Genomic DNA, 12,224 nt, shown 5'->3' with positions numbered 1-12,224 from the left:
CACACACACACACGTCTTTTAACTTCATTAAAATATTTCTTGCTTTTGGAGAATTTCAAAGAAAAAACCAATAATGAACAGGTGAAAAAAATACAAAAAATTAATTGAAACAAACTAGTGAGAAATGATTCTTATTCAAAAGGAATCACCATAAGATGCCTTTGCTTTGTTCTTGGGAGGCATTTACAAGTATGTAATTTAAAGAACCTTCAATTTTCATACTTTTCATATAGTGCACATATAAAGCACACCTATGATAGCTGGGGCTGTCAGGCTTTAATTGTGACAGCCATAAAGAATTATAGTTTATATATATATGAAATCTAAGAAAGACTTAAAAGGAAATTAACATTTAATATCTAAAAGGCACAGAAAAGAACAATGATAACTACTGTACTGTATTTACTCACACTTCCAATAACTTGATTACTTGTTCCATAACTCCATAACTGCTAATGCTGGGGAAAGAAAAGAACTTCCAGGCCCCAAAGACAGGACTCAAAATGGATCAACTTTTCTTATCCAAGTCTCTTGGATTAACTTACTCTTAACTTTATTTACAGATTTAACTATGCCTGGGTCTTTTATTTTCTAGTTCACAGAAGAGCAGATGAAGAAAACTAGAATAAGACGTGCAGTAGTTATACATGGAAGAAATTATAATACTATAATGTTATAAAGTCATACCCAGTAACCAAGGGGGGAAAAAAACTATTAGAAGATTGACTGAGACTGTTCAGGAAAGGGGAACAAAAACTATATCAAAACTGATGGACCAAATGACAACTCAGTTTCTAAGTTAAATAGCAAGTACTACTTAGGAAATATAATTTTATTTCTATTTTGAAAAAAGATTGAAATTTAAAATTTTATGCTTCAAGATTTTATGTTTGAGCAATTATGAAAATATATCACCTGATCCCCAAGACTGCTGGCCAATGAAACACTACCAGTCTTTCCATCTTAGTTCCCAGCATAATTACTAAAATAAATACATGAACATCTCATCCTTTATATCTGGATCCCCTTTATCCAACTTAATACTCTCTTAAATTAGGTTCCCTTTTCACAATAATCTAGGTTCCCTTTTCACAATAATCAACTGAATTTTTAATACTAAAATATAATAATCTTAAGCAGTTAGATATTGCTAGACAGCAAGGTAAGAATTTCACAAACTCCCATTACTTGTGATCTTCCTGAGAAAACTGGTTAGGAGATGATTCTCTGCAGGTGAATTTGTTGAGCTGATAGTTTAGATGTAACACTGATAGCCTAGCATGTAAAACAGGGAGTATCAAAAAATACTTTGATCAGTTATCCAATACTTGTTTATATATGTGTGGCCTGCAAACAGATAAGCTTGATCAACCCAACTTTCTGCATATCATAAAGTATATATCTGACAAGAAAATAAAAATTTAACATTTAAATATGTAACTTACCTCATGACTTTCAGGCTGTGAAAACACAACTGGGTGGCCTGTATCTGAAGCTTCCCTTATACTGAGATGTAATGGAATGTCTCCTAAAAGAGCCCAAAAGATATCACTAAATACCAGAAGAGTCTATAGAGGCATTTAGAATCTCACAATTTGAACAATGGAAATAAAACCACCTCATTCAAATTAAATTGAGTTATGACTATCTTCAATTTGCTAAATATCTGGAAAAGGAATTTCAAATACAAATTAAGGAACAAAATATTCCACTTGAAGATGACTACATATGTATGCATGTAAACTAGCAGATAAGAGATGAGACTCCTGATTTATTCTTCACTGGCAGTCTTCTAGCAAGGAATGGCTTAGAAGACATTTGTAAGAGATTTCCTCCTGTAATATCTGATATAGATATATCAAGTCATGTAGTAAGAGAAAACTGAAAAGCAAAGGACACAGAATCATAGGCCAAAAAGAGTACAACAAAGTCCTCTTTATCTTAGCAGACAAGTGAGCCGAGAGAAGTTAAAAAGTAGGCCAGACCTGTTATCTGAACTATCTGCCTCTTTAACAGACAGAATTATTTCCCCTTACTATGTACTAATTTATGTTACATTATATGTAATTTGTGCACCTGATAAGTTTTCAGGAAGTCCTTAATATAAACCTCCAATATACAGGCTACCATTGGAAAGGTTGTACATTTTTCCTAAGGATATATTTCTATTAGGTGATAGGATTTAAGAGTAAAATGGTCCCATCATACTATACCTGCTATCTACTATACAAGAAGTCATTCAAAGGCTGAGATTTAAAATGCAATATATGGAGTCTTAAGTACTTGTCAGAGTACTCAGCATTTTCAGAACCACTCCAAATCTATGCAAAGGCTATTAGAATGTGTGTGTGTGTGTGTGTGTGTGTGTGTTTGTGTGTTTTATATAAATAAGTCATTCAGCACCCTGACAGGCAATGTAAATAATGCAAAAGAAGTATATGCTGCCAAGATGTTACAATTTATTATGAAGTAGATGTCAGAGGGACAGATATTTCATGCTCCTGCTGTCAGCAAATTTTTCAATCTTAACTCTTTGTCTTTCTTTAATGTCTAATAGCCAATGAAAAAATACATGAATATTTCATTAACGATTTAAAAATTAGCTTTCCAGTAAATTTGATGCCTATTCTATGGATTAACTTAAGACTATAGGAAATTGTCACAGGGGCAGACATAGTATTATAAATTATAGAAAATGCTCAGAAACCCATAAATATCTCTATCTCTCTTCTCTTTGTCTTCTCTCTCCCCTCCCCACTTCTCTCTTGTGCTGAGGATGGAACTGAGGGCCTCACATGTGCTAGACAAGCACTCAGCTACATCCCTAGGTTCAAATTTTTTCTCTTGGTTTATGAACTACCATTATATTAAGGAATCCTGAATGACATCTTTTCTACTGCAGAAATGGAAGTAAAACAAGTAAACCTTTCTTTATATAGCCACCTATTGACACTGTTTCTGCCTTCCAAAGACTTGCACAAGAGCAGACTATGAAACGGAAAACTCTTATTAGAAAATAGGTGAGTGGTCATAGGCTATGAGTCATATCTAGAGAGGAGGAATGGCATAAAGAGTGATAAAGACCAGTTCGGGCATGAAAAGTGTCTCTGAGGAGCCATCTTTGAAAGAGGTGAGGGCACATTTCAAATATGAAACAGGTTAAAGGATTTTCTCTGAGATGACCCGAGACTTTAACTACTGAGCATAAACTCTCCCTAGAGGTAAATATGGAGAAGGTTCTTAAGAGCCATTTTACCAAATAATCATTTAAAACACAACCCAAAGAATAAATATAAATTCAGCAGCTTCCAAGAATTTGGTATAGAACAAATGAGGATTCTTTGGGGATTTAAACAGCTGAAGGCCTTAGCTGGGAGAACTCTCCCTGATTTCAGCTTCTCTTTCCAAATTCTAGCCACATCATAATTGGATTCCCTAGTCCAGTTCATGGGACATACCTCTGGGATGCTGTGACTATATTAAAAGGAGAAGATCAGTCCTAAGTTGGAACTATATAAATTACTTTTCCCATAACACTGTTTGACACAGCAGTATATGGCATTATTCAGTTTTTGTGATTAGTAATTAGTGTTTCTGATACATTTTCAGGGAACTGTACATTTGTGAACTATTGGTTGAAATGTAACTTCCAAATATGAGAGCATCTTTCTATAAAATGTTTCAAATTCTAAATAAATGACTTATAAAATTGTACCACTCATTTATAAATTAGGAAATTATAATATTGAAAGCATAATTCAATAATACCATTATAATTATACATTTACTTTATTATGTAAGTGAATGTCAATTTGTTATGTTATTATGCAGATTTGCATAACTGAACTTTCTAGGTTAGTTAAATGAAAAACAGTTGCAGAATATAATTGGTGTCTATAATTATAGCAATGTATCAAAATATATCATTAGTGTTCACCTGGTATTATAGTTTCTGCTATAATACAAATACATAGTAATAATACATTTAACTTTTAGAAACTTAATTACAATAATGAACGTTTTGAAATTCTTTGATCTCCAAGGAATCTTAAGTTTTTAACTACTTAAAACTAATAATTCACTCTGCCCCTATTCAGAATCTAACCTGTACTCTTGACCAGAATATAAAGTCATTCACAAAAAAACATGTTTTCTAAAAAGTCCATTAAGTTGCTGTGGGTTTTTGACAAATCACATTTTATCAAAAAAATCTGTATTTCATCTACACCTGTTTATACACATATTTATGTCCAACTTATTAACCAAAGCGATCACTGTCATTAAAAATATGGTTTCAAATTACCTGGACCACAAATATGGGTTCAACATACTTAGACCACAAAACCTTCTTCTCAAATTTAATTTATAGGGATTTTTTTTATCTAAAGTAGAGATTATTATCATCGTTATAAGAAATTCCTATTTTTAAAAGCCAAAGAAAGGTAAACACAAAGAAAGGCATTATACTAACATAATTTACATGACAAAGTCAAACGCAACTAAATGAGATACTCTTTATTACCAAGCTGATTTCCACTCTCTTCTGCAACTTCCATTGTAAAAGAACAGCACATGGTCTTACCCAGAACATCAAGATCAAGGGTCTGTGCTAGCCTCTTTGCACCATCAGCACCGAAAATATGAGTTTTGTGTTTACATTTTGGACATTGGAAAACACTCATATTCTGGATAAGGCCAAGAACCTAAAAGAATAAAAACATTGAAATTAAAATCAAATCACACCAGGTCTCAATACATACATCACTTCAACACGTTTTACAGTGTATCTAATAGAAGGTGACATGATGAATTACGGTCTCTCTTCTCAAGGAACTCACAAGTTAGTGAGAGATCAAGACACAGGTAATTAACGTTAATGGTGATAAATGCTAAAAAGAGGTAAATAAACAGCAACCAAAAGCTCTAACTGGGAAGAATAAGAATAACCTTGAGTTGTCCTTGAAGGGAGTGAGTCCCACAGAAGAAAATGCAGGCAAAAGAAAGAACACAGCCATGCAGCAAAACAAAACTATGTGAGTCACAACCCTGTAGATACTCAAAGCAGAATATTGTTCATTAAGGAAAGCTAGGGTCAGATGTAAGGTATCAAGTGCTATCCATGTATCTGAGATTTTCTTGTTCAGATATAGGAAAGTACAAAGGTTTTCAAAGTTGAAAAAATGGTATCAAAGAGGTAGTGTTACACAATCAGAGGTGTGGGGTAGAAACTTGCTGAAGGTAATATGGAGAAAGTGCAGAAAGAGAGGAAAATAGTTAAGAGATCAACTATGGACAAAAAAGCAAAATAAAAGATAGTAGAAAATAAGGAGATAGATCTTTTGACAAAAAGAAGGGGACCAAGAGATAGAAAGAAGAGGGGAGGAAGAGAAGGGAAGGGCCTAAAAAAAAAGAATTAACGTATGTTATGTACATGTAGCAACTCCCTGTGAGGAATGTAATCATTATATACTGCAAACATGTAATAATAAAAATTGAAAAAAATACTAGCTAACATATACTAAGTGCCTATTGTATGTCTTGTATGAGAGTAAAGTGCTTTAAAAGTACTATTTTATTTGTTTCTCATATGGACTTTAGTAGATGGGTATTTTATCATACCCATTCTACCTGAGGAAATGGACAGTGATAGCAAGACTGAACTTCAGTTCATATTAAAATGTTTCTGCCTAAAACAAAATTTCTCTATCTTCTATCCAAAATAGTTCTTTAACATTATTATTCAATAGTCTCATTGAATAAATATACTGGCTCTGCAAATATAATTTGTATTCATGGTCCTTTTAATTGGACTTCCTTATTGATGAGAAGCAATGACTCTCTTCTAATATAAAAATGCAGAACACCACATCAGAGTTTTCAATACCAATGCCTGTATCATCCTGCCGATTCCACCATAAGATCATCACTGAAGACTACTGGAATATTTCCATTTTAAATGAAGAATAGCACTGATAGTTCATAATAAATCACACAGAAAAGAAAGTGTTAAAATTATTCTTTTTGAAAACAGAAAAAAATTAAGGTTGCTTACAAAAACATGTAAATGAAGATAAACAGTGAAGGACATAAATATGTAAGAAAGCATTTTCTAAGCATTTAATATACACTCTTTTACTGATGTAACACATCACAAAAAATAAGTCAGACTGTTATGGTAATTCAGTACCATTTCCAAAAGTGCTAGAAGAAAAACATGGCTTTAATATCACAGAGGTTATTTGTTTATTTATTGTGTCTATATAATATATTCATTGCTTGGGCAGTTTTACTGCCATTTATGTTAAATGTTATATATACTCTGACTGCAAGGCTTTCAACTTAAACATAAAAAAATATCACTCAAGAAGTGAGAACAGTGAAAATACTTAAAGAATGTGAACATTTTGGTGAGGGTATATTTCAATTTGGAGAGAACAGAAAAACATTCTTACCTTGGAAACTCTGGGACCCTCCTAGACACAGAGGTATGGAGCAAGAGTGAATCCGCAGTTTTGGGTGATTTACATATTACCAAATTGTTCTCTATGGACTATAGAAATATCTTAGATATAGTCTCTACAGACTACATGTCACAGACATAAAAACTATAATGAAACAATATTTAAAATGCTCTTATTAATGCATGCCAGTAACTGGATTAAACACAAGAGATAGCATACAATGTTGGGCAAAAGGGGCCCCACTGGGGAGTACACTCTAATGGGAGAAATGAACTGAATGAAAAATACACTTTTCTGGAAGCAAATTAGTGGGTATCATGAGAGAGTAGAACAGACAGAACTCAATCTATTCTAGGAGACAGAGAAGGTTTATTAAGGAAAGAATTAGGGCTAATGTTAAGAGAAAATCAGGCAAAAACCAGGAGAAGGGGAAGAAAAATATTCAATACAGAAGTAGGGAGCACATATTTCTCTTCAAGAAACTGAAAGGCCAGTCTGAGGTTGGCATGAGTATGGTATGAGTGGCATGAGGTGAGGTTGAAAAGAGAGGGCTTGTAGGCAACATTCAGGTGCTGGGGTTATATATAGTGTGAAGGTCATTAAATGGTTTTGAGTAGGGAGGCCATTCTGTTACAGCTATAGTAGTAGTAGACTCATTTGTGTTGTTTTTAAAAAACAACACAAAAGAGTGGAAAAAGCTAAAAGGATTTGTCTTTGTTTTTCAAAATCAATCATGAGAGAGGTGCTCATTTTTTGTACTGTCTAAAATATATTCATTTGGAAGATAACTATCTATATGTTCAAAAGTCAGAGGTTTTGTTAAAAAGCTTGGCTGTTTTACTGATAATATGTAACTCCTTTCAGTTTAAAGATAAATATTGCTTCCTATGTCACCTTGAGTAAACTAATTCCACTTAACTCTAGAATTTCCTCATCTTAAGAACTTCTACATTTACTATTTTGCTTGATTTGGAAAAAAAATGGTTACAATGTAACACAACAGAGAGCCTACCACAGATCTCTTATAAAAGTAACTGATTTATAATTGAGATGACAATACATGTTAATTGAATATTCACATGGAAAATAATCAATCTTAACCAATTACTCACTCCATACAGAAAAACTGATTCCAGGTAGACATAGAGCTAAGTGTGAAAGGTAAAATTATAATACTCTTGAAGAAAATAGGTGAATATACTTATAACCTTGGAGGCAGGCAAAGATTTTTCTAGCATGACATGAAGAAGCACTAAACTTAAACTTTAGAATTTTTATTAAATAGGATTTCATTAAAATTAAGAAATTAATCAAAAGGCATCACTAAGAGTAAAACGGCAAGCTATATGGCAGGAGATGATTCCAACAGTATACATACATAATATAGGACCTTTACCTGGAATATATAAAGAACTCATAAAAATCAATAAGGATAATTTAGATAATTACAAAATAGGCAAGAGAATTAGCAGGCATTCCACAAAAGAGGATATGCAAAGTACCTTATACTTGAGACTGAATAAGAAAAGATGAACATCAGTATGACAAAAACAAAAAAATAAAAATGTTGGTGAGGATGTAAAGCAACTATGACTCATTTTATTTCAGCTGAGTATAAATTGGTATGACCATTTTGGGAAACTGTCTGGCACCATGTACTTAAACTGAATAACACATAACCTATGGCACAGTAACTCCATAAAGTAGCAACAGAAATGTGAACCCAACATTCACTAAAAGACATGTGCAAACTGTTCATAACAGTATTAATCATAATTGCAAACAACAGAAAAACTAAACTGCCCATAAACAGTAAAACAGACAAATTGTGTTTATCTTCACATAATGAAATGCTATACAAAGAACCCTATAGCTACAATTCATGGCATGAGTGAACACTGCAAAAATTCCAAGCAAACAAGCTAGTAGAAAAAAATATACACTATACCACTATATATCTATTCCCATTTATAAAAAGTTCACCGGCAACACCAATCTAGGTATTATAATGTAAGGTCTAGCCAGATATGGTTGTTGCATGCCTATAATCTCAGCACTCTGGGAGGTTGAGGCGGAAAGACTGCAAGTTCAAACCCAGCCTAGACAACTTAACAAGACTCAAGTTTCAAAAGAAAAAAAAAAGTAACCATGAGAAGCAAAAAGTAATAAAAGAGTGAGCACAAACAACTAAAACAATGGTGTATTAGGTATTTTATGAATCTGCATACATAAAAACAACCACCTGCTTTATATCCATTAAAATGAAGCAGCAGTAGAAATAAGATGACTTCCCTGGGAAGAACAATCTCCTGTCTTTCCTAACACTCCAATGAAAGACCTGAAACAAAGTCTAATCCCAGAGATCTTCCAAAATGATGTGATTACACACTGCAAGGTCCAAAAGTAATCATGTGGCTACACATGAAATGTGGCTAGTCAAAATTCACCCTTCAATGCCTAGTGTTCCATTTCTGGAATGTCCATTACAATGGAACATAATGAAATTTTTTTCTCTTTAAATTCTTGATCCATTAATTTTTCTAGTTAACATACATAAATTTGCAAAAAACTGCAATCTTCAGCATAAATGGGTTAAGATGTATTGTTAGTAGAAAATACATACTGGATATAAATGAAAGTATGAGTAAATGCATATATATAATATATCAGTAATTTTTTAAGTTTATAAGATGTTTTTATGTTTTTTCATCAGAGTATATCATCAAGACAGAAAACACACAAATCGTAAGTGTATGGAGGAACAGATTTTTAAGGCACACCCACATCACCAAGACCCTGTCAAGAAATATAAGACAGCCAGCACCCTATGAGTTCCTTTGTATATCCTCCAAAACAATTGCTCAAAGATATATACTAACTTGATTTTTTTCATTAAGTTTACTGGTACATTTAAGGTAAAATACAGTTGCATTCATCATTGGGATCTTGTACCTTTAAATAATGTGTCTTGGTTCTTATTTTTTCCCCACTCCCTTGCTTTCCCTTCACCGTTCCCTATTTTCAAAGATTTTGTTTCCATTTTTTCCTTTCCCTTATTTCGTTTCCCTTACTCTTCACACTTCCCCTTCTCCTTTAGACCTTTTCTTCCTATTTCACATTATCAATTATACCATTTGAACCTTATTTACAAAACAGTCCAACTGCTCATCAACTGGAAACTGGACAAAGATGTGGTTTTTCTATAAAATGGAGTACTACTCAGCCATAAAGAATGAGAAACTAGAGACATTTATAGGTAATTGGATTTACATTGAGGCCATACTCTTAAATGAAATAAACAGGACACACTTGAGTAAATACCAAATAGTTTCTCTGGTGTGAAAACTAACCTAACTTCTTACACCATAAATTATTTTTTTCTGGTCTTGAACTTGATATGAATACAATTATGCAACTTATTCCTTCTGTTTAAGTAAACTTTTAATTGAGTCCCACAATTTTACAATCCATTCTCCCACTGAACCATTCAGGTTATTGCCAGGCTTTAGATTTTGTAAATAATGATTTCATGTATGTTTTTATATGTCTCTCCTTTTTTTGGCTAGGTGTTAGGTTCGACCCCAGCTATGCTTCCTACTGTGATTTTAATTTGCATTGTCATAGTTATTAATGAAGGTGAGTATGTTTCTAAATGTTCATTGTCATTTGTATGTAAAGTGTTCATGTGTCCTGCTTATTTTTGCAACTGATATTTTGTCTTACTAAACTGTAATACTTCCTGTTGTTTTAAAATAAAACCTGATATTTTTTCTTACTGAATTGTAACAGCAGCACAGGAAATGACAGCAAGAATCAATAAATTGGACTATATCAAATTGAAGTTTCTGCACTGCAAAGGAGACAACTAACTGAACAGACAGCCTACAAAATGGCAGAAAATCTTTGCCAGCTTCTCTTCTGGCAGAGGATTATATCTATAATATATAAAGAATTCAAAATACTACACCAAAAAAGATCCATATACCCCCATCAATGAATGGGCAAATGAATTGAACAGACACTTCTCAAAAGTACAAATGGCCAACAAGCAGATTTTAAAAGTACATTATCATTAGTTATTAATCAAACAACACTGAGATTCTACCTCATGCCAGTCAGAATGGCTATCCTCAAAAATACAAAAGACAACAACAAAAAACAAAAACCACCAGAATAAAACAATAAATGCTGGTGAGGATGCTTCTATATTGTTGGTGAGAATGTTAATTAGTGCAGCCACTATTAAAATTAATATTGATGCTTCTCAAAAAACTATAAACAGAACTTCCATACCACCCAGCTATACCACTCCTTGGTGAAGGAATTAAAGTGAGCATACTATAGAGATACCTGCATACCCATGTTCATAATATCTAAGCCTAGGTGCCCATTAACAGACAAATGATTAATGAAAATGTGGTATACAGACATAATTTTGCTATCAAAATTATAATTTGCCATTTCAGAAAAATGGATAAAAAATGGAAATTACTGTGTTAAGTAAAATGAGACTCAGAAAGACAATCATCATATTTTCCCTAATACTGTGTATGAAATCTTAAAAAGATGACACAAAAGTAGAAGGGAGACTACTATTAGACAAGAGGAAAGACATAAGTGGGAGGGGTATAAGAGAGGCCAATGGGAGGTGGACACAAAAAAATATTCACATGTATGAAAATGCCATTTTTATAAAATTAATAGATACTGTATTTTATAAAATTACTAATTAAAATCTATATTTAAATAATTCCTGTTCTTTTTAACTTTTATATGGATCATGCTGAAATGACATTTTGAATATATTGCATTAAATATAGTAAACCAACTTCATGTGCTTATTTTTACTTTTACTTTTAAAATATGCTATTAAAAACATTAAAATTAAGGGCTGGGGATTTAGCTCAGTGGTTCCACCACCTTCCTCACAAGCACAAGGACCCAAGTTCAATCCCCAATACCAAAACATAAAAAAGATACTGGAAAAAACTTTCAAAATTAAATTTGAGGTTCACATATTTCCATTGGATAGGGCTGCTCTGGATAAAGTGTAAGTACAGAATCTTTTTGGTAGCCATTCTATCTAAGGTTTTAAAGTCCTAAAGATGTACAAAAATATTTTATCAGGTTCTGCAATTTATTATAAATATTTTAAAACACTAAACAGAAATGAAACGTTTACTTTAAAAAATACACAGGACAGATAAACCATCAAGTTTCTTTGTGTTTGGCTGAAATCACATCAATCAAATATGTTTTTTTTTTGTTTGTTTGTTTGTTTTTTTAGCTTTAATTGAGTTTATTGGTACATTTTAGGGATACAGTACAGTTACATTCATTGTTGGGAATTTGTACCTCTACATGACAAGTCTTGATTCTCATTTTTTCCCCTTTCCTCTGCCCTCCCTTCACCCCCTCCTCCCCTCCCCATCTACAAACACTTTATTTTCATCTTTTCATTCTCTCACATTTTGTTCTATTCCCTTTTTACTCTTCCCCTACCCATCCCACCTTCCCTATACCTTTAGCTCCTTTCTTCCCATTTCTAAAAGTCAGTAATCTTATTAGAATCTTATGCACTGTTGCAGATTATTTACACATGTGTGACTTATTTATTTCACTTAGGAGTATATCTTCAATATGTATCCATTTTCCTATGAATGAATCTATTTTCTCATTCTTTATGGCTGAGTAATATTGCATTTTCTAGAAAAACCACATCTTCTTTATCCAGTTTCCAACGGATGGGCAAATGGACTGTTT

The 12,224-nt window shown here is 32.7% G+C and overlaps 1 protein-coding gene across 10 annotated transcripts in view; it reads right to left on the bottom strand.

The window, feature by feature from the left end:
- Positions 1–12,224, bottom strand: part of Nubpl (nucleotide binding protein like) — a 332,275-nt gene that overhangs the window by 28,432 nt on the left and 291,619 nt on the right. For all 10 annotated transcript variants that reach the window (XM_010633575.3, XM_010633577.3, XM_033765123.1 and 7 more), the window contains 2 exons: positions 4,583–4,703; positions 1,446–1,528 (listed from right to left, as the gene is read on the bottom strand). In XM_010633575.3, coding sequence (XP_010631877.1) covers positions 1,446–1,528; positions 4,583–4,703 — 204 coding nt within the window. The remainder of the gene's footprint in view (positions 1–1,445; positions 1,529–4,582; positions 4,704–12,224) is intronic.

This window comes from Fukomys damarensis, unplaced genomic scaffold (genome assembly GCF_012274545.1).
Source record: "Fukomys damarensis isolate Sample0158 unplaced genomic scaffold, DMR_v1.0_HiC HiC_scaffold_17, whole genome shotgun sequence".
In the NCBI taxonomy this organism is placed as follows: domain Eukaryota; kingdom Metazoa; phylum Chordata; class Mammalia; order Rodentia; family Bathyergidae; genus Fukomys; species Fukomys damarensis.
Note: the sequence above shows the minus strand (reverse complement) of the source record. Positions and strands in the feature narration are given on the sequence as shown.